Below are 25256 nucleotides of genomic sequence, written 5' to 3'. Positions count from 1 at the left end.
TACTAAACTCAATAATTCATAATTAATTCAATCTCCTTATCATGTATCATTACAAGTTAAATATTAAAAATTGATTAATATTAAACTAATTTGAGTATGATGAATTAATTGGGTAACATCCTTTATGACTAATCCTCCAAATTGGTTGAGGGATCTCCTTAGGACGTATGTTGAAGGCATTGGCAAGACACGCATGATTGCATGAAGTAGTGACCTTATATTGTTTCAGAAGTACAAAAAAAAATTAAGTATCATTTCGAGACTGTTCTTATAATTTTTTAAATAAAATTTTAATTTTTAAATAAAAATTTGGGGTAAAGGTGGTCAGATTTTTGATTAAGTGTGCATGCAATGCATACAAAATTACAATTGCTCTTTTTCAATTGAAATTAGTAAAATTAAATTTAAATTAACCTGAAATATTAGTATCTATTAAAATTAAATAAATTTTGGTTTAGATTCAAATTGAAGTGTGATGAACGTAGTGGATACAAAGTTTATCCTCAGCTCACATTGCCACGACAACCTGGTATTGGCCACTCATAGTTTTTTGTTTTTATTTGGCACTGTGATACAACCTTAATTACCAAGTAAGAATGCCGTTAGGAAGAATACTATGCAGTCAGTAAGTGATCAAAGACTCAATATTAGAAGACCACTAAGATCGCAAGTTGCCAAGGCATTTAGCAGATTATTGTTCAACATGAAGTTTTGATACTGTTGGAACATAGAGTTATGAAATTATAGATAGAGAGTTATGAAATTATGAACATGAAATTATGAAATTGTGAACATGGACCAGGACCATGGCATAACAATTGGCCGCAAGATAAACTATACTGCATGAGAGCAGTTGTTATGCCGTGGACCTGAGTTCAATACGACGCCGTTTCACAATTTAAAAAAAAAATAAAAATAAAAATTAACGGCGTTAACAGCTCTTCATCGCAACAGAACACAAACTCTACATTCACATACCCTATACTCCATATTCACAATTTGAAAACTCCACATTCACACATTACAGGGCTATATGTTTAGTAACTATAATACCACTGTTATGCATTCACACATTCAAAACTCTATATTCACAGATCCTATACTCCATGTTCACAACTTATGAACTTCGCATTCACACATTACAGGGCTATATGTTTAGTAACTATAATACCACTGTTATGCATTCACACATTCAAAACTCTATATTCACAGATCCTATACTCCATGTTCACAACTTATGAACTTCGCATTCACACATTACAAGGCTACAAGTTGCTAGAACTCTGTTAACTCTACTACATATTTACACATTCATAACTCCACATTCACAAATTCTATACTCTATATTCACGATTTGAAACCTCCACATTCACATTCTATACTCTATATTCACGATTTGAAACCTCCACATTCACACATTTCAGGACTGTTAGAACTCTTGAAACCTCCACATTCACACATTTCAGGACTGTTAGAACTCTGTTAACTCTACTACATATTCACACATTCATAACTCTACATTCACATATTCTATACTCTATATTCACGATTTGAAACCTCCACATTCACACATTTCAGGACTGTTAGAACTCTGTTAACTCTACTACATATTCACACATTCATAACTCTACATTCACATATTCTATACACCATATTCACAATTTGAAACCTCCACATTCACACATTTCAGGATTATATGTTTAATAATTTTTTATTTAAAAAAAAATAGTGAAACGACGTCGTATTGGACCCAAGCCCACCTTGCAAGGTGGACCTGGGTCCACGGCATAATTTGCGGCATGAGAGAACAATTGTTGCTCACTTGTATTGGGCTGGTATCCAATGGGCTTTGGAGCAAGTAATTGGATCAGGAAAAGAAAGTAGTACTTACTGCTCCTAATCATGAAATTTTCTGTTTCAAAAAAAAAAAAAAATCATGAAATTTTAATAATTTCCTCAGCGAAAGGACAGAGGTGAGAGGACTGACACAAAACCGAACTAGACGGCCGTGGGAGTAAACCCCAAGTCAGTGCTCCCTACCCGTTTCCTCCTGGAGTCGCTGACGACGACAACGACGATTAGGAAGAAGTCATCGACGAAGAACAACACGCACACGCTGTAAGGTATTAATTACAACCTTCGATCTAAACCCTTTCCTTGTTTTTGTGCTGTTCCCACCTTCCACTTCTGGGCTTTAATTTCTGCATTTTTTTAATTTTAAAAATTTTTTTTTTTTGGATTTTGAAGAAAGCTCACCTTCTTCTTCCAATCACTTCTTACTACTTCCTTGCTTGGTTTCCTCACCTATTTTCAATTTAAGGTCGTAATTGGAGTCTACTGAATTAGGTTTAGGGTTCTCTTTTCCCGCAATTAGCTTTGTTAGCATCGTATTATTTCCTCACGCTTTTTACTTGCTCCATCTCTGTTTCTTTCAACAAAATTTAGGGTTTGTTTTGTGGCTCATAGAGCTTGATCTCACCCTCTTATTTTTATTTTTCTGTGTTTTGTAGATTTTTGGCTTGTGTTTTAAAAAGGGCAGCTTCTTCTTTGGTGCCTGCCTATGTGAGTTATCTTTGGGACCTATAATAGTTTGTACATTTCCGATGTCCGCTAACAACAATAACCCGCCAAAGAGCATTGGGGTTTCCTCCCCCTTTGGAAATTCCATGTCTGTCAATCCTGCAGCTCACCTTCAGTCTCAGCCCCAACCACAACAGCGAATGCCATCTGGTTTTCCGAATCAGTTTCAGTTGTCCCAGCTCTCTGCAGCTCATGCCCAAGCCATTGCACAGGCACAAGCTCAGTCTAAGGCTCAGGCTCATGCTCAAGCGCAAGTACAAGCTGCACATGCTCAGTTTCAGGCACAGTTACAAGCTCAGGGTCTGTCCCTTGCTCCCCTTAGCCAGGCCCATGCTGCTGGAATTGCAAATTTAGGCTCATCCCCTTCTCTTCCAGGGATTGGAAATGCCAGTGTCAAAAGGTTTCCACAAAAACCACCCGTCCGTCCACCTGGCTTGTCAACTACTAACACAATTTCTCCAATGAGAACCATGGACCTTTCTGCTGCTGCTCGTAAGAAAAAGCAGAAGCTTCCTGAAAAGCAATTACAGGAAAGAGTGGCAGCAATTTTGCCTGAATCTGCTCTCTACACTCAGCTACTTGAGTTTGAGTCTCGTGTGGATGCTGCACTTGCAAGAAAGAAAGTTGATATACAAGATGCATTAAAGACCCCTCCATCTATTCAGAAAACCCTTAGGATTTATGTATTCAACACTTTTGCTAACCAGATCCGGACTATTCCTAAAAAACCCAATGCTGAGCCTCCTACATGGACTCTCAAAATAGTAGGGAGGATTTTAGAGGAAGGCATGGATCCTGATCAAGCTGCTATGTTACAGAAATCAAGCTCTATGTACCCAAAGTTTTCTTCTTTCTTCAAAAGAGTCACCATTTCCCTGGACCAGAAACTCTATCCTGATAACCATATTATAATATGGGACAGTGCTAGATCTCCTGCTCTTCATGAGGGCTTCGAGGTAAAAAGGAAGGGAGATCAAGAATTCACTGTGAATATTAGATTAGAGTTGAATTACTCGCCCGAGAAGTATAAACTTTCACAACCTTTGACAGAAGTTTTAGGTATTGAGGTTGATACTCGTGCAAGGATTATAGCTGCAATCTGGCACTATGTTAAAGCTAGAAAGTTGCAGAGTGCTGATGATCCTTCATATTTCAATTGCGACCCACTTCTTCAAAAAGTGTTTGGGGAAGGTAAGGTTAAATTCACAGCAGTGACACAAAAGATCACGCATCATTTGTCTCCTCCGCAGCCCATTCATTTAGAACACAGAATTAAACTTTCTGGTAATAACCCTGCTGGAAGTGCATGCTATGACGTGTTGGTTGATGTGCCCTTCCCGATACAGAGAGAATTGAGTGCATTGCTGGCAAGCACAGAAAAAACTAAAGAGATAGATGCCTGTGATGAAGCAATTTGTGCTGCTATTAGGAAAATCCATGAACACAGAAGGAGACGGGCATTCTTTCTTGGTTTTAGCCAATCACCTGTTGAGTTCATTAATGCTTTAATTGATTCCCAGGGTAAGGATCTCAAGCTTGTTACTGCAGAAGCTAGTCACAATGCTGAGAAAGAGCGTCGATCAGATTTTTACAGCCAACCCTGGTACTTACTCTTTGCTTTTTTTTTTTTTTTTTTTTTGAAATATACTCTTTGCTGTTATTCTTAGATTCTTTGCCTTGCATTTATGGCTTAATTATCTTCCCTGCATTTAAGTTGTGTGTTAATGCTCAGAGTACTTAATTGCACTTTCTGCACTTGAAAGCTTTATTGTGAAACTTCAAATTGGATGTGAGAAATAATAGATAAGAAATAAGATAACCGCCCTATAATATATACAGCGCCTGTGTGTGAGAGAGAGAGAGAGAGAGAATTTGTTTTCAAGCCCGGCATTTTGCCATAGGATCTATGACAGCGATGCATGATGGGTGTAATCACATTGCTAATTCATCTATTTCATATTAATTTATCACCTGATTACTGAAACCCTTCGAGACCTCTAAAATGATAGTCCCAGTTTGTTAGAAGTATACATGCTTCATTAGTAGTGTTGTCTAATTGTTTTGGTAGTTGATACCACATAGCTATTGTATTAGTGGACTTTTTTCTAGTGAAGTGCATTTTGGTATTATATTTGGATGTGTATTCATTATTGCACTTTATTTCAATAACAGGGTTGAAGATGCTGTTATTCGCTATCTGAATCGCAAACCAATCACTGATGCCCCTGGGAGCTCATGAATTTTGAGGATTACAAGCTGTGCTTTGGACAAGGATGGATGGATGGAAGTGTTTTGCTAGATTCTACACGTTCACGATCTCAACATTGGTTTGGAAAAGCAAGGATGTGGTTGATCTTTGCACATTGCTGTCAGGAAATCATGTACGGGGTGATGTTCAAGCATTTGCTGTGGTTGATGCTGTATGGCTGTTGGACACAATAGGAGTGTACTTTAACTTAGTATTGACTTCAAACTTCAAATATAATCAAATTAGATCTGTTCTGGATGCTTTGAATTTTATCTTTTAGTGGGGCATGTATTCATTTGTGGAAGGGTTGAAGATTCGAAGTTGACCATCAAGTTGTTGAAGAATGTTAGTGGCTGCCTTACATTTGCGTTTTAACAATTTATGTCTACTAACAGAGCTAGCACTAGCAGTATACAGAATCATAAGAAGAAAAAAAAAGGAATACTGATTCAGGTATTTAGGGATCCAGGCGATTATGATCTACTTGCACCCCATGTCGCTGTCACAATTTGTTTGTATCCAAATTCTCAGTTGTGTATGAGCGAGCAAATGACTGACGTTCATATCTGGTTCCCGCCAGCATAACATCTACATACATACAAGTAATACTCTGCCATAGGCAGATGAATTTTCAATCCTATACCCTCCTATACAGTATACATAATGCTTTGACTGACTTTTTCCTATGCTGCATTGCTGCTTCAATCCATTAACTAGCAACCCAGGCCTAGGCCTGAAAAGAGAACCAAAAAAAGAGGAACACGCTTCCAAAAGTGAAACCTCCAAACCAGGTCAAGGAGTAATATATGCACTTGAAATTTAAGCCTTCTACACACAAAATTCACTCCAAATGCAGGAAATTATAATAAAAACACTGCTACTAACCTGAAATCTCCCAGCTCATTAGATTTCAATCTTGAATTCATAATTGAATTTGTTGCACAGAATTGACCCGCATTGCGCGTTTCACAAGATACTGGTACTCTTGACTCTTTGACCATTCATCTATCTCGCGTGCACGTAAAACAGGGAGAGGGTGTGAAAGTTGCCTTGTTTGAGCGTTTCTGAAACAAAAAATAAAACATTTTAATTAGGTTTCTGTATTTAACAAACTGGAACACAACCAATAGCAAAGTGCCTTGTACCATAAAGCCTGCTCTACACTACCTTATATACCATCCCACTGGGGTTGAAGAAGCCTGATCGTAAGAGCGAGCTTGTTCCAAGAAGGCATCCACATTCAGTTGATCAGCCAAAGATGGGGAGCCACCAGCAAGTTTCATTAGAACAGAGACAACCACCTCTTGTAGGTACATGAAAAGGAAGGAGATCCATGAAGTGAGGATATCCTGTAACATTAATTCCCTGTTTGAAACTAGAAATATATTGTGATCCAATACCTTTGGGTCTTGTGCAACAAGAAGTGCTGCACGATCACAAGTGAGTTCTGCTGCCCGAAGCCAGCGAAAAAGCTGTTCTTCCAATCTTTGAGCGATCAAACCACCAAGACCTATAAATAAACATTTTAAAGTCAATTCATAATTGAGCACAAACATGGGGTCTTCACTCTTTACTGGTATCTCTCTCAACTAATCAATTCCCCCTCCCTTTAATAATTAGCTGATTGAAATTTGAATTTCTGATCAAGCAGTAATTTATCTCAAAGTTCATCATATCTGTTTGAGGTGCAGATAACCACTCTAAACTTCAAATTATCTGAAAGTAAAAGCATAGGCAGAGCAAGACGTGCCAGGTAAAGAATATGCCCCAAGAGTGAGAATATTTGCAACTGTCAGCCACACACCATGATCGCACTTCAAATGACCCAACTCATGAGCCAAGACAGCCTGCATTTAGCAAGACTAAAAGACTTTCATGCTCTGTTTAGAATGTGCATATATTAAAGGAAGTTCCTTGTGTTTGGATTGACCGAATTAAGAGAAAATTGTAGGTAAAAACAATAACCAGAAGTGAGTATAGTAAACACAACTGAAAAAGATGAAGAAGAGAGGGGAAGGAGGAAACTTGTTTGGACTTGCAATTTCAGGCATTCTTCTGGCCTTTGAGTAGCAATAGCATGTGGCTACCATAATCAGCAAAGATTACCACTACCTTTGCTAAGGGGTCACAGAAAATAGTGATGGATGATGGGTATATAAGATCATCATGACATCCCTTTACATTTAGGACTGAAAAATGTATATTGATTTTTCAGTAATTGAAATAGGATAGTAGGATACTTTCCAAGGCATGGAAAAAAAAAAAAAAAAAAGAGGAAAGAATTTTTTATTCTAAAACTTGATTTCATTTTTCTATGCCATTTCTTTTCCTTGATAAATTTTGAGGTTCTAATGGAGCATCTATGCCAAAAATTAAGTATAAAACTTTTAAGGGATTAAAGAAGAATAACCAACCATATCAAAAGTGTGTCTAAACCAACACCATTTAACCAGGAATGTACCGTTTCATTGCTGTTGTGCAGAGCAAAGAGAAGATTGCAAGTAAACTACATAACCTGTAACTCCTTCCGTGTGAGGAGCTCCACTAGACTTGTGTGGACAACGACAAAAGGCTTTTTGCCACCGATGGCCAGAGTATATGCATTTGGTACAGGACTTTGACGCACATACAAGTCAGGAGCCTCGATGCTTAGTATTTTAGCAGCCTCAACCATTAATTGATGAAGTTCAGGGAGCTGAATGGAAATGAAGATAGAATTTTCCTTCAATTCAAGGTTTATTCAAATGAGCTCTAAAATACAGTAGTAAATAGCAGAAACAAAATTCACATCATTTCTGCCTTTCTGGGAGACTGGGACTGATACCAGCAAAAGATATAAAAGGAATGTAGCACAATCATATGATCACAGAACAAGGTTTCACTGGTCAAACTGAATTTAAAGGGTGTGACCTGATTTTCAGAAACAAGAACTGATGTTCCTATGTTCTCCAGAAACATGACCTGCTCTGACACAGTTCCTGCAGCAAAAATCTGATGACTTAGGGATGAAGCTAAAAGGAAAAATTTTACTGCAGATCATGCATTTTCATCTGTTCTGCTAATTAAAAGATACAGAAGATCAAAATAATGTATGACGTACCCAATAAAGCTTTGCCGACCTCATTCAAACCTGGAATTGCTCTCAAAAGCAGTGTATTCTATGGCGGCTCAAATTATTAAAAGAAAAAAGATTAGCAAAACAAAAGCGAAATAAAAACAATACATTACTGTACAAAAATTGAAGTCAAAATCAAATGATGGAAGTCGATAACCTGTCTATCAAGAGGATGCCTAAAATCATCGGCGTCTAGATCGCGAAACACGACTGAGGCGGCTCGGCAAACAAAAGCCCTTCTTAACGGACGAGACTTTGGCCGCGCGATTCCAAAGGAAAGCGAAGGGACAGCGGAGTTGCTGGTTTTGGCGCCAAAGTAAACAGCGAGAGGCGGCGATGCTTTGGGCGGCGGGAAAGTGGTAGAATAAAGGGCAACGGAAGCCATGGAAAGATGGATAGGATCTTAGAGTCAAGGATGCAGTGTTTGGGATTATTGTTTCCAACCAACAGGCGTGCGTACCCATGGCTACAATTTACCGCCACTTCGCTGTCTGTTGGAGTTGACGGTTGATTTAATAATAGTAATAAAAATTTAAAATAATATTAATAATAAGAAAAAAAAAATACAATTTTGGTTTCATTTAATCCCTAAATTATATGTATTATCATGTCCAATGTAATCTATTTAGTTCACCTTATTAATTACTAACATATTAGTGATATAAATGATCTTTGAAAGTACATCTGAAGGATAAAAAAAATTCATAATAATAATAATAATAATACTCCGTAATAATAATAATAATAATAATAATAATAATAATAATAATAATAATAATAATAATAATAAGAAATAATGTTGCGGAGTAGTAGAGTCTAGAGAGTCGGGCGTTCTGCGGATAGAGTGTTTTCTCCGTGACTTTGAACACTCGGCTGGCTACAATACATACATACTCCCTAAAAGAGCAGGCGACGTCGTATATGTGTCTCTCCATTTAGATGGCGGAAGAAGCTTTTCAGCTGCTTTTGTACTGAACTCCAAGTCTCAGCACTCATTGGCCGGAAAGAATGGCGTTGATAGTGCAGCCATGCCGATGCGGTGGCGTCGCTGCAGCAACACTGCCCTCCTCTCTCTCCCAGTCTCCGTGCCCATTTCCGAGACGCGTGTCTCTCCCCAATTTGAATTTCGTACTTTCTCCTTTACATCAAAGCCGTAAATTCGAAATTTTGGCAGTTGTTAAGAGGAGCCCTAAACGTCTCAAGTACTCTACTCCTCGTTTCACTAAGGTCTCAAGTTTTCTCCTCTTATTTTCTCTATATAAATGCCTAGTATATAATTTCACCGATCAACCTTAAATTTTATGCTAGAGGCTTAATGATGTGTTCCATTTTCACGTGTGTAATAGGTTTGAAATTACCGTTAGAAGAGATTTTTATGGGATAGAATTTAGTTTGTTGAGTTTTTTCCTATAATCTTAAATTTATGAGATAGAATTTAGTTTGTTGAGTTTTTACTATAATTATCAGCCTATAAATAAGGTTTTTCATTCTACATAAGTCATATGAATTTTTCTACTTTTATATTAATTCTCATTCTACTCCTATTTTATTTTTCTATTTTTGCCTTTGGTATCGCATTTAGGTGTAACATGAATACCTTTGCATGAGCACCTTATCATGTGGCAAGCTACTTAAGTTATTTCCGGGGGGAGGAAGTGTGCCATTGGATCATCTTATTTGGATTGGTTATGACTAGACAAAGGGATCTTTGGGTTGGCATGACTATATCCCTTTGTCTAATAAGATCTATTTGAGTGATCCAATGACACACTTTCTCTCCCTGGAGGATAACTTAAGTAGTTTGAAGCCATGTGGTTTGGTGTCCATGCAGAGATATCCATGTGTCAAATTAGGGGCATCTTGTTCACATTTCCTATTTTGTTGAGCATCTTGTTCACATTACCTATTTTGTTAGGGGTAACCACATCCCCCAACATAGATTTGTATAGAAGGCAAAAAGAACATCTCATGGCACGCTACAATCTTATTAGTCTTATAAAGCTTAACATTCCCAATCACAACCTTTTGTGTAATTTGGCACTACGCTAATAGATGGGCAGATGACCTCATTGATTCTATAATTGGAAATGTGCCAGGAGGATGGTTTACTCTACCTTGAAGTTGATCCTTCAGGGTCAGACTCTTGGAAATTGGATCCTGTTATTCAACTTCTTAAAGAGGGAGCTGTAGGAGTGATTCCCACAGACACTGTGTATGCTATATTCCTTCAATGCTGTTTGTTATTCTCCCCACTATTGATAATTCATCATAATAGGATAAATGTTTTGCAACATATTTCATGATTGCAGTGGACCAATGACATTTCATTTTGGTTTTATCTCATGCTTCTGTTGCCTTTGTTGCTTAACTAATCTAGTAAGCCATGATACTAGGTATGCAATAGCTTGTGATCTTAGGAGCCACACCGCAATTGAACGTTTGCGTAGGTAATTGACTTTAGTTTCTTTCATTAGATAAAAGGATTTCATTAACAATTCTGTTGTCAACTCTTATGGTGAATTGGTGACTGGAACCTTGCTTCTTCTTTGCAGAATTAAAAACATAGAAGCTACAAAGGCAAGTTCCTGCTCTAAGCATCTGTTATGAATTTGAGCTAGCTTTCCTGCCCCCTGGAATAATGACCCAGTCTGTTGTCCTGATGAGTATTTGTCAATTCCAATAATATTTTACTGCTGTGTTATATTGCAGCCCCTTAGTATCTTATGCCATTCCTTACGGGACATAGATAAATATACAACAGGATTTCCTCGTGGCAATGACCATGGTTTTACGAACATTTTTCGAGCTGTTAAACATTGCCTGCCTGGCCCTGTAAGTGTGATTGTTTAACATATTGATCTTGTTAAAGACAATTTGATTCATTTTCATTACTCCAAAACTCCTGCATTTGTACATTGTGGGGTTATGATGAGTTTGCTGCAGTGAACCATTAGACTGTATGCTGTATCTTTGCTTTGTTGTTCTCATCTTAAGTTCATATGGGCAAATATACAGGATATGACAGTGAAGCATGAAAACATAGAGTAAGTTGTGTTTTTTTTTTTTTCCTTTGATGGTTGTAAAACCATCTGCAGTGGGAAACTGTTTGATGCTCATAATGTCTTATTAGTCCCCTTTTATGTATAGGGGCAACAATTGGTTTCTTAGAGCTTTTGAACACTGTACATCTTTAACAGGCCTGCTTCATGTGACAGTATACTTTCATCTTAACTGCAAGCAAAGAGCTGCCTAAACAATGCACAAGGTATGGAACTACAACGTCCAAATATGCGTCAAGGAAAAATGTTGGTATTCGCATACCTGATGACCCAGTGTGTCAAGCTATCCTGGACAAGATGAATGGACCTTTAATATCCACAAGGTAACTGTGGATACTTACAATGAAAATTAAGTAAATTTCTCTATTCTTTTGAAAGATGAAAGGAGAATATCATTAAGTAAGATCCATGCTCAAAGCGTGAGGGATGGAAAGTTATTTTGAAAGACGAAAGGAGAATATCATTAAGTAAATTTATCTATTTAGGAATGCATTTTTTAAAAGTTATTTTATGGAGCATTTCACTGCACAGAATTTGATATGCGTTTGGCAATTGTATGGATATTACTGCCTAATCATATAACTTCTCTTTACCTCAGTGTCAAGTCGCCTAAAGAGAATGAGTGGATTCTGGATCCTGTTGTTATAGCTGATGTATATGGTCCAGAGGTACAGTCTTTTGTTTTGGGCCTGAGTGGTTTTTAAGTTTGCATTAGGGTTCAGTAATATGATTTGCTGTGTCTATGATATTTTAGGGCTTAGATTTTGTTGTCGATGCTGGTGTTAGAGTTGCTGATCCGTCAACTGTTGTTGATATGACTGGAAGTTATCCTAAAATCATGCGGCAAGGCAAGGTAAAAAGTAAAAACCAACAACCGTATTCTATATTTGGTGGGTTGCTGTCCATTTTTCATCTACACAACTTCATTTGTATTATTGTATATGACTGAATTGGATATGATGTTGTGTTAGGACATATAGAAGTTAGGCCCAGAGTAGTCTTGTCTGATATTCTGTTAGGAAATTTGGATATGATGTTTTGAATTCTGGCTTTGTTTTTTTTAATGATATATTGATATATTTATTTATTTATTTATTTTCAGGGTGCGAAACAGCCTTGGATGGTAGCAGGTGAAGAGGATTTTGATGTAAAATAACGATGCTAAATCCAAATGGTGCATGAAGTGAAATATTATCATTATCGTGGTACTTGTGTGTGTAGGACAGAGACTTCTGACTAGGAAATGAAATATTTGAAAAACCTACATTTTGGGGTAAATGATTGAATAGGAAATGGTTCAGTTGATATTTTAAAGTTGTGTTGTTTCCCCAGTTGTATGATTGTGTATCCTTGTATAGGCATTTGGATTTTGGTTAATGTTGGTGAGGGAAAATATGGAACTTATTTTTGCTTTTCACGGATGGATATTAATTAAAAAATGAACCAAACATAGGATTTGAGGATTATTAATCTAATAATACCCTGTTTGAGGACACCAAATCAATAATAATAATATAGCAGAAATACAAGTGTGCCTAGTGGTGTCTGTCATCTCAGTGTGATGATTGCCAATAATAATAATAATAATGTGGATTTAATACAAGCGACAATATTGTTTTATTCTGTTAAATTAATTCCACCCGTACACTATTGAAGCATGGGTTTATAATACTACTACTTTGTACTAACCAGTGGAGTCGCAGAAGCGAAAGTCGTCCACGGTTTGGTTTGGATTCCCTTCTTCCCGCAATTTGTTCCCGAGTCCCGCGCTTTTTAACTCCCTCTGATCTTCTTCGCCTTTCAGCTAGCCTTCCATTTTCAAACCCCACGATTCCAATCTTTCTTCTTCTCTCAAACAAAAAATATAATAATGCCTTGTGTCGCCTCAGAAGAACCCCTCCTCTCCCCAAACCCATCCCGCTTCTGTATGTTCCCAATCCAATACCCTGAGATTTGGGAGATGTACAAGAAAGCCGAGGCCTCTTTCTGGACTGCTGAAGAAGTGGATCTTTCTCAGGACCTCAATCACTGGGATACCCTCACTCCCGACGAGAAATACTTCATTAAGCACGTGCTTGCTTTCTTTGCCGCCTCCGACGGCATTGTTTTAGAGAACCTAGCCTGCCGGTTCATGAAAGAGGTCCAGGTCTCCGAGGCTCGTGCGTTCTACATTGAGTTTGTGGCGGATAGGTTGCTGGGTGCATTGGGATATCACAAAATCTACAATGCCCAAAATCCCTCCGATTGGATGGAGCTGATTAGCTTGCAAGGGAAGTGTAATACCCATTGTAAGCAAAATAATTATACTTATAGTTATTAAATGAAGTCAACAAGTCAAAGCTAGCTTCTAAAATTTGACCTAGGATAAAATTACCAAATTACCCTTTTCTCACCCTTAAAGGTTAAGAAATCACTTGGGTTGGATAAAGTCTTCATTTGAAAGAAGATAAGAAGATTGGCTATAGAGAAGGGAAGGAAAAAGTCTTGAAGCTTTGATCTCCATCCTCTTCAAGCTTAGGTCTCAAGTAATTTTTGGAGTATTCAAGGTAAGTTTGACCTCCATATTTCACTCTTTTTGAGTTGGGTTTATCATTGGAGCCCTAAGAGTGATGCTTTGAAAATATTAGGGTTTTGACAAGGAGTATTTGGGTGAGCTAAATAGCTAAGATTTGGATGTTTTAGGTAAGTGGTTAACTCTTCTCTCCTTATTTTGCAAAACCCATAACTTATTTGGAATCTCTACCAATTGGAATACCCATTTTAGGGTTAGTTTGAGTTAACAATATGTTGGCCTTTTGATATAGTATGACTCAAGCTATTTATGATTGTTAAAGCTTTTGATATAGTATGACTCAAGCTATTTATGATTGTTAAAGTGTGAGTTCACTATTATGCGATTTATGAGTTATTAGTATTAATTTTAAGTATATGTTTGAAGAAGTGCTATGATTTAGTATTAATTTTAAGTATATGTTTGAAGAAGTGCTATGATATGTTTTTGGACTATTAAACTTGATTATAGATATCTTTGGGCATGCCTAAGTATGAATTTTGTGAATAGGTGAACATGACCTTTTGGACTTTAATTGTAAGTGTGATTTGTACTAAGGGGTTTTGCTATAAGAGAGGATCAAGTAAGTTATTTGGCAATTATTAGTTTATGAAGTCAGATTTGTTTTGCCAAGTTATGAGCTATACGGATTTCATATTACTTTTGGATATGCACTTTGTTATGTGGTGTATGTTAAGGAAACGATTTTTGCTACAATGGGCTATTTGATTATAAGAATTATTTGGAATGTTTGACCAAACTCATGAGGCAACTACAATTTGTTATTTGTTTTGTTTGGCTTGGAACGTTCCTAAATGCTCATTTCGAATCGTCGAGCATGACTCATTCCGAATCGTCGAGTCTTTACTTTTGAATTATTTTGACTCATTCCGAATCGTCGAGTCTTTACTTTTGAATTATTTGTTGGAACGTTGAATCGTCGAGTCTTTACTTTTGAATTATTTGTTGGAACGTTCCATCCGGCTCATTCCACTTTTGAATTATTTGTTGGAACGTTCCATCCGGCTCATTCCGAATCGTCGAGCCTGACTCATTCCGAATCGTCGAGTCTTTTTAGATCATTATACCGATAATGGCATATGCCACAAGGTATAATGGTGGGTGTAGGTTGCCAATGAGTCGTGGGTTAAAGAATGATTTGAGCTTTGAAAGTATTGTGTTATGAAATAATGTTGATGCTCGTGTAGCTAAAGCTAAAGTTGCTATTTTGAAGAACCTGTGTATGGTATGATGGAATTATATGACTTCGATACAGTTTGAAGATCGTGATTTGCACCTATTAAATTACTATAAAGCTTATTGTTTTTTTTTAAGGTTACTTGATCCGGGGTTGAGCAGAGTATCACTTACTGGGCATTAGCTCATTAATTTTATTTCCTCATGTTTCAGAGTAGATAAGGAGTACAATTGTGATTAACACGAGCACAAGTGGTGGGGTCTTGAAGGTGGCTTTTGAAACTTGGATGCTTAGTCCTAGTATTGGAGCTTATCATAGATTTTTGCTTGTGTTGGATAATACCTTTGACCCTTTGTATTCTTGATAACCTATTATGCATGGTTTTTGGTGCTTGTGATGTATTTTAGACATACTACTCTTGATTGTGAATATTTAATATTGGTGAATTGATAAGTTCTTGGGAAGAACTAGTTCTTTACATATTGCCATTTTGGGTTGTGGAATTATTATGTAATCAAGTGTTGTTATGAAGGTTATGAGAAGTAGGTATGGTTAGGCTTCGTATTGTTGTAGGTTTTCATGTAACGATACGGCCGGGTCATGTCCTAGAAGTGGGGTGTGACAGGAAGGCCAATTTCTTTGAGAAGAGAGTAGGAGAATACCAAAAGGCCTCTGTCATGTCTAGCTTTAAGTGGAAATAATAGTGCAATCCATGAGTTCAAGACCGACGAAGACTTTTGACCACACAACAACTAACCTCAAAACTCAAACAACCAACGGACCCCGCCTTGTCTCCACTATTTATAATGTTTCTTCCTCTCTTTTTTTTTTCTACAACTGCCACCCCCATTTAATTTAAGAGCTTCAATATAATGCTACTTTACTTCTTTTTCATACGGATCCTTTGATTTTTCCCTAAATTAATATACTACTACTACTCTACATTCCAGCAAAATAAATAATCATCTGAGGCTACTCCCATAATTCATAATCAACAAAATCTGTTTAACTTCTTCAAAATGAAATGAAGCATATTGGTCAAACAAAGTCTAAAATTTGACTCCATACAATAAAACAACTCAAATCAGATGCACCCTAACCTCCTGTTACTTTCTCCGATTTAATGCACTGCCAACTGAGCACTGCGAGGAGTCTGGTCTTGGTGTTCTCTCACACTGAACCGCTCGAGGCATGAAAGCCAAGCCACGATTTCTATTACGACCAAAACTGATGGTCGAAGGAGAGTCTGAAGTGCTTAATTTTGAGACTGCTGAAACGAGTTTGTCCATAGCCTCATCCTCCACTTGCATTGCATTTGAGTCTTGCTCTGTCTTAAATGATGCTTGCCGCTGTTGGTTTTTCTGTCTTCTTTTCTTTGATGGATGGGCTTTTCTGAAGAACTCATAGGAAGCTGGAAATTTATGCTTGTCAACCAGGTGCTGTTGCCGGATTTTGTAGCTATTCAGTTTAGCACCACAGCCTTCCACAAGGCATTCATACTGCACAGCACCAAACTAATAAGTAAATAACCACATTTAATATGATGCACCCAAGACATGTTCTTAATTTTCTGCATCAGCATGTGAAGATAAGCACATATCCCAGATCATTTCAGTATTCCTCAAGATAAAACTTCCACTTATGTTCTAATGAAATTTGGGGAAGTATGGAAATTTCTGAAAAACTAATATATCTACTACGAAAAAAGTGAGGAAAGAGGGGAAGAGTATGTGCCTTGAATTGCCTGTTTACTAAACAGACAACAAATGCAGCAGGATCACTATGGAACATACTTGAAGCATGTCACACCAAAGAGCATTAAATAGGAAAAGTAACTTATTTATTAAAATAATAATTAAAAAATAAACTCTATCAACAAATATAAAATAAAGGAAAGCATGCATTTTTAGAAGACAAACTCAGGAAAAAAAAGAAGGTATTTTAAATGCAGAAGTACTGAAGTAGAATAGGATTAAGAAAGACCTTACCATGGCAAACCCACGGGCAACTTTTGCCTTAAAGAATGAATCATGAGCTTCAGATATATGTATGCTCAGCAGGCGTGATGTGGGGTAAACTCTCGAGCAGACGGAGCAAGATGCAGAATGCCGTGCATTGTAGTGATCTTCAAAGTCATCCAAACACCGCAACCATGCACCACATCCAATGATTGGACAGAAGACATCACTGATCAAAGGTAGGTTGCAACTGGACTCAGTGTTGTATTCCTGACTAGTGACTACTGAGTCCTTTAACTATGCATATAGATTCCACACAAAGGATGCAACAGAACAGAACAACAAAATTACATGAAGTGAGGCCAAACCACCCCAACTATTTCAACATAACACTTTAAACATCTCAAGTCATTTTTAGCAGTCTGTGAAGTAGAGTCAAGCAGCTAAACAACATGAAATCCATTTAGAGAGATTTATTGATAACTTTGCAGAGAGAAACAAGATATGGAACATTAAAAAGTGGCAGTATAAAAAATGCTTGGGACTAGGTCATGTTTAACTGGAAAAATCAGTGGCAAATACCAGCTTATCAATTGTGTATCAACTAATTATACTTAATATTGTTTATATCTGCAGCAAAAATACACCAAGTCTTTCAAGAAATTACTTCCCATGGGAGATGCATAATTCAAGTTCTCTATGGCCATGTTTGGTAACATAGTTAGTTTATTAGCCAATTTTCGCTTGTTTGATCACTATTAGCGGTTTGACTTGGTTACATAACCAATATGAGTGTTTGATTTATTAGCTTTTTGTAACAACTTATTGCTCCAAAACGTTAGAATTCAAAAAGCTACTCAAATCAACTTTTTCGATAAGCTAATGCTATCAAGTAGTCAAACACACTACACTAACCATTATCAGCTAACAGATATTTAGCTAACATCCCCGTAGCAACCTATGCAACTTAACTGTGAAATATATTCCCCTTGGACCTTGAAATGATTTGTTTCCCATAAGATTTTACTTTTTCTCGGCCACGATTCATATTCATATTGTTAAATAGCCACAAATAAAAATCCATGAAGTTATTGTCTTATGATGACTTGAGGTTCTCTCCCACAAAATGCGAAATATAGCCGAGAAATGGAAAATATCTACTCAACTTTTAAGATAATGCACCTGCTTTCTCCGTAATCCATATTTCGAACCACCTGCTTCTCTGCTTCAGTCAAATCCAGTGCTACCTGATGTTACGAAATGCCAAAGCCTAAGATAAGAAAAAGTACTGTAGTAGAAATAGCAATAATAAGACAAAAGAATAGGCCTCAACCTGTTTGGCGAGAAGTTGTCTTTCGATGTTGCCAGCAGCAAAAAAGGGATCATCTGGACCGTACCGTCTACGAGCCGGACTCCAAAAAGGAAACTCCAGCCGCACAGCCCTTTCTAGCTCCATCGCCATAGCCGTGACGTGAGTACACTCCCCGATTCTGTAACACACGATCTCTCTCACTCAGCCCCAATCTCTGTGTGAAAATTTGCTCTATTTGAATTTCATTACGTTTCTGCACCCGTTGGGGAACTTTCTTCTTAATAATCAATCATTTACAGAATTTTAATTACACTGCTCCTTACTTTCTTCTTCATTTTGAATGTCGGTTGGGCCTATATGGCCTCGTCTTGAAAGCCCATTTAATGGTCCATGTTCTTTTTTTCTTTTTAAATTTTGAAAATGCCCTGAATTGTCCATGCAACATTTAGGCCTTGTTTGGTAAATAATCAAGTCTTTCAGTCAATTTATTTGATCATTATTAATTGTTTGACATGGTTAAAAAATAATATAAGTATTTGATTAATATAAGCTTTTTGTAACTCCAAAATACAAAAATTCAAAATGCTACTCAAAGTAACTTTTTCAATTAGATTTTTGAGAAAAGAAATTATAACAAACATCTATCAACTAATAGCTAATTTACTAAACACTTTTCTACAATCAGCTAATATTATCAACTAATCATAACTTCATTCTAACCCAATTGATACGGATTAAATCCATGTACAGCGTAGGAAAATAGTATGAACCATGGAGAAAGAATCCATCAATTAGCTCCCAAATCATCATCTCCTATTCATTAATCTAGAACAATCATTTAGAGGGTGGAGAGAGCAATTTAGAGAGAGAGAGGAGCTGCCAAAAGGCCCAAAAGTCGATTCGCTGGCTTTGACCTTAACCCGAACCGTTTGACCTCGACCCGACTATAAAACGAGAGCGTGACCGTATAGGGAGGTAAGACCGGTGTATATTCCCTATCAAGTACCCCCCAGTCCGTGCCCTGACGTCGAGCTAACGAGGAAGGGTTCGGGCTGGAAAAAAGGTCCATAGAGCCCGCGATTCACGCTAGTTGCCTCGTTAAAAACCTCGGGCTATGAAAAAACCCAGTGGGAAAAAAAATCGTAGCCAAGGAAAAAAGAGCACAACTTTTAAGCGCTAACAAGAAAGAGTTCGGGCCGAAAGCTGACCATATAGTCTGTGACTTATGCTGGTTGCCTCGCTAAAAAACCTTGGACTAAGAAAAAACCCAACGGGAAAAAATCCTAGTCAAAGAAAAAGAGTACAACCTTATGCACAGTCTTTTGGACTACAGGGGTCGTCCGAACTCTACCGATCTAAGGATCGGATTTACCGATCTAGGGATTGGGTTTCACCAATCAGGGGATTGGATTTGCCCGGGGCGGACTGCCGACCTGGCGGGCTGAATTACCTACCTCGTAGGGCTTAAAGTCGGGAATTGGTCCCGGGCTAACTGTGCCGGTGATAGCGATATGATGCCGATCTAATCGGGCTTAAAACGTCGGTGGTGGTAATGCAAACCTAACCGGACTTAGCTGCCTACAAATGTAGGACTTATACCGAGATATAGTCTCGGGCTCACCGAGCCGATGGTGGCGATGCCGACCTAATCGGGCTTAAGGCGCCGGTGGTGGTAATGCCGACCTAACCGGACTTAACTTCCTACAATGTAGGACTTATACCGAGATAAGATCTCGGGCTCATCGTGCCGATGGTGGCAATGCGACCTAACCGGGCTTAATAGCACCGGTGGTGGTAGTGCCGACCAAATCGGGCTTAGCGCACGTGTACAATTTACAAAGAAAAGCAAACAAGGGTAATTATTCCTCGTTGGTGCAAAGAGTGTAGTTTTTCCCGACTTTTCAGTCGTAGCGTTTTTTCTGACCGCCGTCGTAATAGATCGGTTCGAGGACCGAGCGGGCACCTTACTCTTGTAGTTTTTTCCGACTTTTCGGTCGTAGCGTTTTTTCCGACCGCCGTCGTAATAGATCGGTTCGAGGACCAAACGGGCACCTTACTCCCGTAGATTGGCCCGAGAACCATAAACGGGCACCTTACTCCCGTAGTGGGCACCTTGCTCCCACAAAGATTGGTTCGAGGACCATAAACGAGCACCTTGCTCCCGTAGTGGGCACCTTGCTCCCACAAAAATCGATTCGAGGACCGTAACGGGCACCTTGCTCCCACAAAAATCGGTTCGAGGACCGTAATGGGCACCTTATTCCCGTAGTGGGCACCTTGCTCCCACAAAAATCGGTTCGAGGACCGTAAACGGGCACCTTGCTCCCGTAGTGGGCACCTTACTCCCACAAAGATCGGTCCGAGGACCATAAACGGGCACCTTGCTCCCGTAGTGGGCACCTTACTCCCACAAAGATCGGTCCGAGGACTATAAACGGGCACCTTGCTCCCGTAGTGGGCACCTTACTCCTACAAAGATCGGTCCGAGGACCATAAACGGGCACCTTGCTCCCGTAGTGGGCACCTTACTCCCACAAAGATCGGTCCGAGGACCATAAACGGGCACCTTGCTCCCGTTGCGTTTTTCCGACCGCCGTCGTAATTAATTATACCGAGATTTGACCTCGGTATTACAATGCCGGTGGTGGACGGGCCGACCTGACCGGACTTAGAGTGCCGGTGGTGGAAATACCAACCTGACCGGGCTTATTACATTTATAGCTTTGCTATTACAAATTTCTAAGTCTAAGCCTATAACTTATATAAATTACAGTTTAGGCTATAGATTTTACAATTAGAAAGCTACAAACTATACAATTTACAAAGTAAGACTAAACTAATAATCTTATAAATTATTAGCATAGTTTTCTGATAGACATATTTTATATCTTTATTTTATGTACATCTTTATAATATTTTTGTATTAATTATTTATTATTATATAATAATTATTTATTTTTAAAGTTTAGTAATCAATAAGCTAAATAAATATTTTATCTAGTTAATAATGAGTTTTAAGTCCAACAAGTTTTTAAACCAATTCTTTAATTTTATTTTAAGCTTAAGCCTATAATAACAACATGGCCCATTCCTTATTTGTTTAATTAATTAAGCCCAAACTATATAACCTAATTTGCTAAATAACAAAAGAATTTAAATGTTTAGTTTTGTTAATTTGTTCCCTGCGCAGCTACTACGTACGTACGAGGAAGACCGAAGACTTCTTCGTCAACTGCAGCACAAATGTCGACGACAAACTTTGAGGATTTCGTCGGTCAACAGGGAAAACGAACGGCAAAGATAATTTCAGATATTTGGTTTTATTTTTGAGAGGTTCATATTAATTTTCAAATTAATTATTTTCTTTAATTTAAGAGATTTTTGTTGAAGTTAGAAGTGTATATATAGGGGTGAGTTCCTGTTGTTTGAGGATCAGACTATCTGTTTTATTTTATATTTTTCGACAGTTTACAATTTTTTCTTTTCTTGTTAAGTTTTCTGGTTCATGGCCCTAGGAGGCTAATTCTTAAACTTGGTCAAGATTATGTGAACCCCGGTTCTCTATACTGAGAGACAAAATTCTGTTTTAATTTATCTGCAATGAGTATTTAATATTCTTATGTATTATTTTCTTAATTGGTTGTTTCATTTAATGACTAAGAGGCCTGGTAGTTAATTATTTGATTCAATTCATAGCTAGATTAGAAAGTGATTCTTATAATTGATTTTCTTTTCTAAGTAGCAACTATGATTAATTTTATCACGGCTTAGTGTTAATTTTATCATAGGAAGAGTATTAATCTAAATTAAACATAACCGCTTGTGTTTATGTTGTTTAGTTTCGTTGATTTTTCTAGTTTTAATGCTGCTGTCAAGTTAAATATAAGCGCTTGTCTTGTGTTATTTGATAGTTAGGGGTAGTTAATACCGCTTGTGTTTGATTACCTATGACTAAGGAAAAACATGAATGAATTCCACAATGAATGCTCAAATGCGAGTGAATTTGTCTTGTTGTCGATGAACAGTAATTAAGATCCGGTGGTGAATATTTTCTTAGACCAAGTGTTGAAAATTCATTTGATTTCATTAGTAAACTTCTACTTGATTCTTATTTTTTTTATTCTTATTTATTTATTTTGAACGTCAATTTCATTCCAAACCCCCTCGTTGCTTAACACATAAGTTAAACTAGTTACTCCTCATGGATCGACCCTTACTCTCACTACTACGTGTTTAAGGTTCTAATTTGGAAGTCTACGACAGTTCGTCATTTTCCGAGAAATCTGCTAACATGCTGCATTCCCGATCATCGGTCAAGATGAAAATCTTGATCAGCAAATTCAGCTACATGCCCGACCTCCAGCATCGATGACCTCGGCAAACAGTTAAGTTCAAGAATCTCTTGTAGCCCCGGGAAGCTCAAATGGTGACAGACTGGCCAATTCAAATATCTTAGCAGTTTGCAATTGCCGGCGGAGAACTCATCAGCAACTGTGCGTAGGTTTGCTCGGGAATCAAGCGTTTATCAGACCGGGAATGAACTCAGAGTTCGGGGTTGAAGGTCGGGAAACTGCTTGCAGTCGAGCCTCTCCTCTTTAAATTCTACAGAGTTGCGAGTCTTTAACCAGAATGGCTAGAAATCGACAGCTATTTTGTCTTCTTCCGTATTTTGAATAGTTTTGACAACAGCATTGGTGATCTCCTTGTGGTCTCCAATCATGATCATCATCCGCCATTTGCCACCCGACTCATTCGATGCCTGGGTTGACTACCCGGCTACTGGCGACGCCGGGAAGTGACTGCAACAGTGACCGGGAAACAGGCTTGCTTGGGAAAAGATATAGGTCGGACAACAAAAGATATAGCTCGGTGTTCGGTGCTCGGGTCTGACCATCATGCAAGGACTATCGTCGCCGATCAACGTAACTGGAGCAACCGGTCAATTTTGTTCGAGTTTCCCAGTGCCCGGACTTCCGGTCAATGTTGCTCGATGTAATATTTTGCTCGAAAAATTCAAAAAATATTCCCAGACGAGATTCTCGGTCTACCCTGAACACCGCTAAGCAATCAGTAAACCATCACGGCAAAGAATGAAATTGCAGTACCGATCGAATAATTCCTAGACCTCCGACCTCTCCGATCACGATATCCACCAAGCATGTCTATATATGACATTGCTGACCACCACACCTCCCGATTGGAGAACTGAAATTGGCTCCGCATGCACGCATGTTCGGAAACTGAGATGCCTATTAAGGAATAATATTGCATACCTTTTATTATATTGATTTAGTCTAGGTAGTTATATTTTCTCTCCTAGAATTAGTCTAGTACTGTTACTAGCATTTCCCTATTTATACCATGTATTCTTCTGTGAGTTATCAATATAAATACACTATGTATTCTCTTCTCATATGGTATCCAGAGCCTAACTCCTACGAGAAAATTTTTTTTTCCCTTCTCTTTTTCTTCTGGTATTTCTTCCCATTCGATCCTATGGCACTCCAGACTCTCACTGTTATACAATTATCTGCCCCGACCAACTTCCCAATTCGCCTAACTGATGCAAATTTTCCAGTTTGGCGACGACAGGTTCGATCAACTCTTATCGGCCTAGGATTATTGGGGTACATTGATGGCACTCTCAAAGAGCCGGCCCGTTTCACCGACACTGCAGCAACGACTGCCAACCCAGAACATGAGAAGTGGGTACGCCAGGATCAAATAATTCTTGCTGCTCTTCTTGGTAGTTGCGTTGATACAATTCAACCTGTAATCTCCACCGCAACCACGGCTGCGGATGCATGGACTCGCCTCACTACTAGCTATGCCAGCTCATCTAAAGGAAGGGTCATATCTCTAAAAGCAAAGCTAGCAAAGAACCCGAGAGGTTCCTGGTCGATTTCAGAATACCTTCAAGATATGAAAACCGTCGCAGATGATCTTGCACTAGCCCAACATCCAGTCTCGGATGAGGACCTCGTTGTACATGTTCTCACTCAATTAGGCGACGAATTCAACCCCATCATGGCAGCAATTAGTGTTCGTGAAACTCCTGTCACCTATGCTCAATTACAGACCATTCTCACGGAGTATGAGCGAACGATGAAACACTCTACTGACCAGACATCGTATTTGCCTACGGCAAATGCTACACAGCGATAGACGTCTAGAGACTCGTCAACGAATTGCTTTATACTGATGTCTGGAGTACTTCAGAAAAGTCCATTGATGGATATTTTTATTATGTTATATTTGTGGACTTCTTTACAAAATACACTTGGTTATATCCTCTCAAAAAGAAATCTGAAGTGTCATTAATATTCCCACAGTTTAAACGTCTTGTTGAAAATTTTTTTGGCCACAATATTGTGTCTATCTTTTCTGATAATGGAGGTGAGTTTATCAAATTAATTCCTATGTTTAATTCATTAGGAATATCTCACTTTACCTCACCCCCCCACACTCCTGAGCACAACGGGACGGCTGAACGCCGTCACCGGCATATTGTTGAAACTGCGTTAGCCTTATTACATAGTGCGTCACTCCCTAGTTCGTTTTGGTCTCATGCAGTCCAAACGGCTGTGTACCTTATCAATCGTCTTCCCACGCCAATTCTTGCGAATAAATCCCCGTTTGAATGTCTTTATCAGAAACTACCAAATTACAAACGCTTGAAAAGTTTCGGTTGTCTTTGCTTCCCCTGGCTACGTCCCTATGTACGAACAAAGTTACAACCCAAGTCCATACCTTGCATTTTCTTGGGGTATTCAACATCTCAGTCTGCTTATAAGTGTTGGGATCACCAGTCTCGCCGAATGTATATGTCTCGGCACGTCAAATTTGTAGAAAATAATTTTCCTTCTAGTGCGCTTCTACGTCCAGTATCCACTCCGCCCTCTGCATGTGTTTTTGATAAATTAAATCCTATTCCTATATTGTCACTACCTCCCATAAGTCCTAATGCTACCACACCACATTTTTGCCTACTGCCACACCAAATCACTTGCCTACTGCCACACCAAACACTGTAGAAATTTCCCAGCCATCCACACACTCCCAGCTGGCCATGCAAAACAATTGCCAATCTCCACTTCAAAATAATTCCCCACCAACGCAAATTAATTCCCAACCGGCGCAAGATACTGCACAACCGTCACAAAATAATTCCCAGTCCATGCAAAACACATCCCAGTCGACGCCACATACTGCCCAGTCCATGCAAAATAATTCCC

The 25256-nt window shown here is 38.4% G+C and overlaps 5 protein-coding genes across 6 annotated transcripts; 3 read left to right on the top strand and 2 right to left on the bottom strand.

Moving 5' to 3' along the window:
* Positions 1-1967: 1967 nt before the first annotated feature.
* Positions 1968-5095, top strand: LOC116011999 (SWI/SNF complex component SNF12 homolog). The gene is made up of 3 exons (XM_031251452.1): positions 1968-2123; positions 2511-4183; positions 4753-5095. Exons 2-3 carry the CDS (start codon positions 2604-2606, stop codon positions 4817-4819), a joined length of 1647 nt encoding a protein of 548 aa, XP_031107312.1. The 5' UTR covers positions 1968-2123; positions 2511-2603; the 3' UTR covers positions 4820-5095.
* A 229-nt stretch (positions 5096-5324) lies between these two features.
* On the bottom strand, positions 5325-8412 carry LOC116012000 (protease HtpX homolog). Its single transcript, XM_031251453.1, has 9 exons — positions 8101-8412; positions 7929-7986; positions 7739-7806; positions 7344-7523; positions 6579-6675; positions 6229-6338; positions 5996-6129; positions 5714-5892; positions 5325-5561 (listed from the first exon to the last, which is right to left on the bottom strand). Exons 1-8 carry the CDS (start codon positions 8326-8328, stop codon positions 5751-5753), a joined length of 1017 nt encoding a protein of 338 aa, XP_031107313.1. The 5' UTR covers positions 8329-8412; the 3' UTR covers positions 5325-5561; positions 5714-5750.
* Positions 8413-8760: 348 nt separating this feature from the next.
* On the top strand, positions 8761-12419 carry LOC116012787 (uncharacterized protein YciO). The gene is made up of 9 exons (XM_031252448.1): positions 8761-9170; positions 10040-10155; positions 10337-10390; positions 10496-10520; positions 10653-10775; positions 11159-11325; positions 11601-11670; positions 11757-11855; positions 12105-12419. Exons 1-9 carry the CDS (start codon positions 8952-8954, stop codon positions 12156-12158), a joined length of 927 nt encoding a protein of 308 aa, XP_031108308.1. The 5' UTR covers positions 8761-8951; the 3' UTR covers positions 12159-12419.
* Positions 12420-12728: 309 nt separating this feature from the next.
* Positions 12729-15597, top strand: LOC116012790 (ribonucleoside-diphosphate reductase small chain-like). Its single transcript, XM_031252451.1, has 2 exons — positions 12729-13276; positions 15377-15597. The coding sequence occupies exons 1-2, from the start codon at positions 12873-12875 to the stop codon at positions 15450-15452; spliced, it is 480 nt and encodes a 159-aa protein (XP_031108311.1). The 5' UTR covers positions 12729-12872; the 3' UTR covers positions 15453-15597.
* A 138-nt stretch (positions 15598-15735) lies between these two features.
* On the bottom strand, positions 15736-18294 carry LOC116012788 (zinc finger protein 511). 2 transcript variants are annotated; one of them, XM_031252449.1, is made up of 4 exons: positions 18043-18294; positions 17892-17956; positions 16740-16983; positions 15736-16250 (listed from the first exon to the last, which is right to left on the bottom strand). In XM_031252449.1, exons 1-4 carry the CDS (start codon positions 18169-18171, stop codon positions 15858-15860), a joined length of 831 nt encoding a protein of 276 aa, XP_031108309.1. In that variant the 5' UTR covers positions 18172-18294; the 3' UTR covers positions 15736-15857. The 2 variants fall into 2 exon arrangements, with proteins under 2 accessions (XP_031108309.1, XP_031108310.1); XM_031252450.1 differs by having other exon boundaries at positions 16740-16938.
* Between the last annotated feature and the right edge of the window lie 6962 nt (positions 18295-25256).

Source organism: Ipomoea triloba, chromosome 3 (assembly GCF_003576645.1).
Source record: "Ipomoea triloba cultivar NCNSP0323 chromosome 3, ASM357664v1".
In the NCBI taxonomy this organism is placed as follows: domain Eukaryota; kingdom Viridiplantae; phylum Streptophyta; class Magnoliopsida; order Solanales; family Convolvulaceae; genus Ipomoea; species Ipomoea triloba.
Note: the sequence above shows the minus strand (reverse complement) of the source record. Positions and strands in the feature narration are given on the sequence as shown.

Coding starts and splice junctions, on each gene's coding strand:
- LOC116011999 (XM_031251452.1), top strand. CDS start 2,604: ATGTCCGCTAACAACAATAACCCGCCAAAGAGCATTGGGGTTTCCTCC. Junction 4,184..4,752: donor GATTTTTACAGCCAACCCTG/GTACTTACTCTT, acceptor TTTCAATAACAG/GGTTGAAGATGCTGTTATTC.
- LOC116012000 (XM_031251453.1), bottom strand. CDS start 8,328: ATGGCTTCCGTTGCCCTTTATTCTACCACTTTCCCGCCGCCCAAAGCA. Junction 6,676..7,343: donor TCACACGGAAGGAGTTACAG/GTTATGTAGTTT, acceptor TGCTAAATGCAG/GCTGTCTTGGCTCATGAGTT. Junction 6,339..6,578: donor TGGGGCATATTCTTTACCTG/GCACGTCTTGCT, acceptor GTTTATTTATAG/GTCTTGGTGGTTTGATCGCT.
- LOC116012787 (XM_031252448.1), top strand. CDS start 8,952: ATGGCGTTGATAGTGCAGCCATGCCGATGCGGTGGCGTCGCTGCAGCA. Junction 11,326..11,600: donor GGACCTTTAATATCCACAAG/GTAACTGTGGAT, acceptor TCTTTACCTCAG/TGTCAAGTCGCCTAAAGAGA. Junction 11,856..12,104: donor AAATCATGCGGCAAGGCAAG/GTAAAAAGTAAA, acceptor ATTTATTTTCAG/GGTGCGAAACAGCCTTGGAT.
- LOC116012790 (XM_031252451.1), top strand. CDS start 12,873: ATGCCTTGTGTCGCCTCAGAAGAACCCCTCCTCTCCCCAAACCCATCC. Junction 13,277..15,376: donor CTGATTAGCTTGCAAGGGAA/GTGTAATACCCA, acceptor GGGGTGTGACAG/GAAGGCCAATTTCTTTGAGA.
- LOC116012788 (XM_031252449.1), bottom strand. CDS start 18,171: ATGGCGATGGAGCTAGAAAGGGCTGTGCGGCTGGAGTTTCCTTTTTGG. Junction 17,957..18,042: donor GACAACTTCTCGCCAAACAG/GTTGAGGCCTAT, acceptor TCGTAACATCAG/GTAGCACTGGATTTGACTGA. Junction 16,251..16,739: donor TTGCCCGTGGGTTTGCCATG/GTAAGGTCTTTC, acceptor GGTGCTGTGCAG/TATGAATGCCTTGTGGAAGG.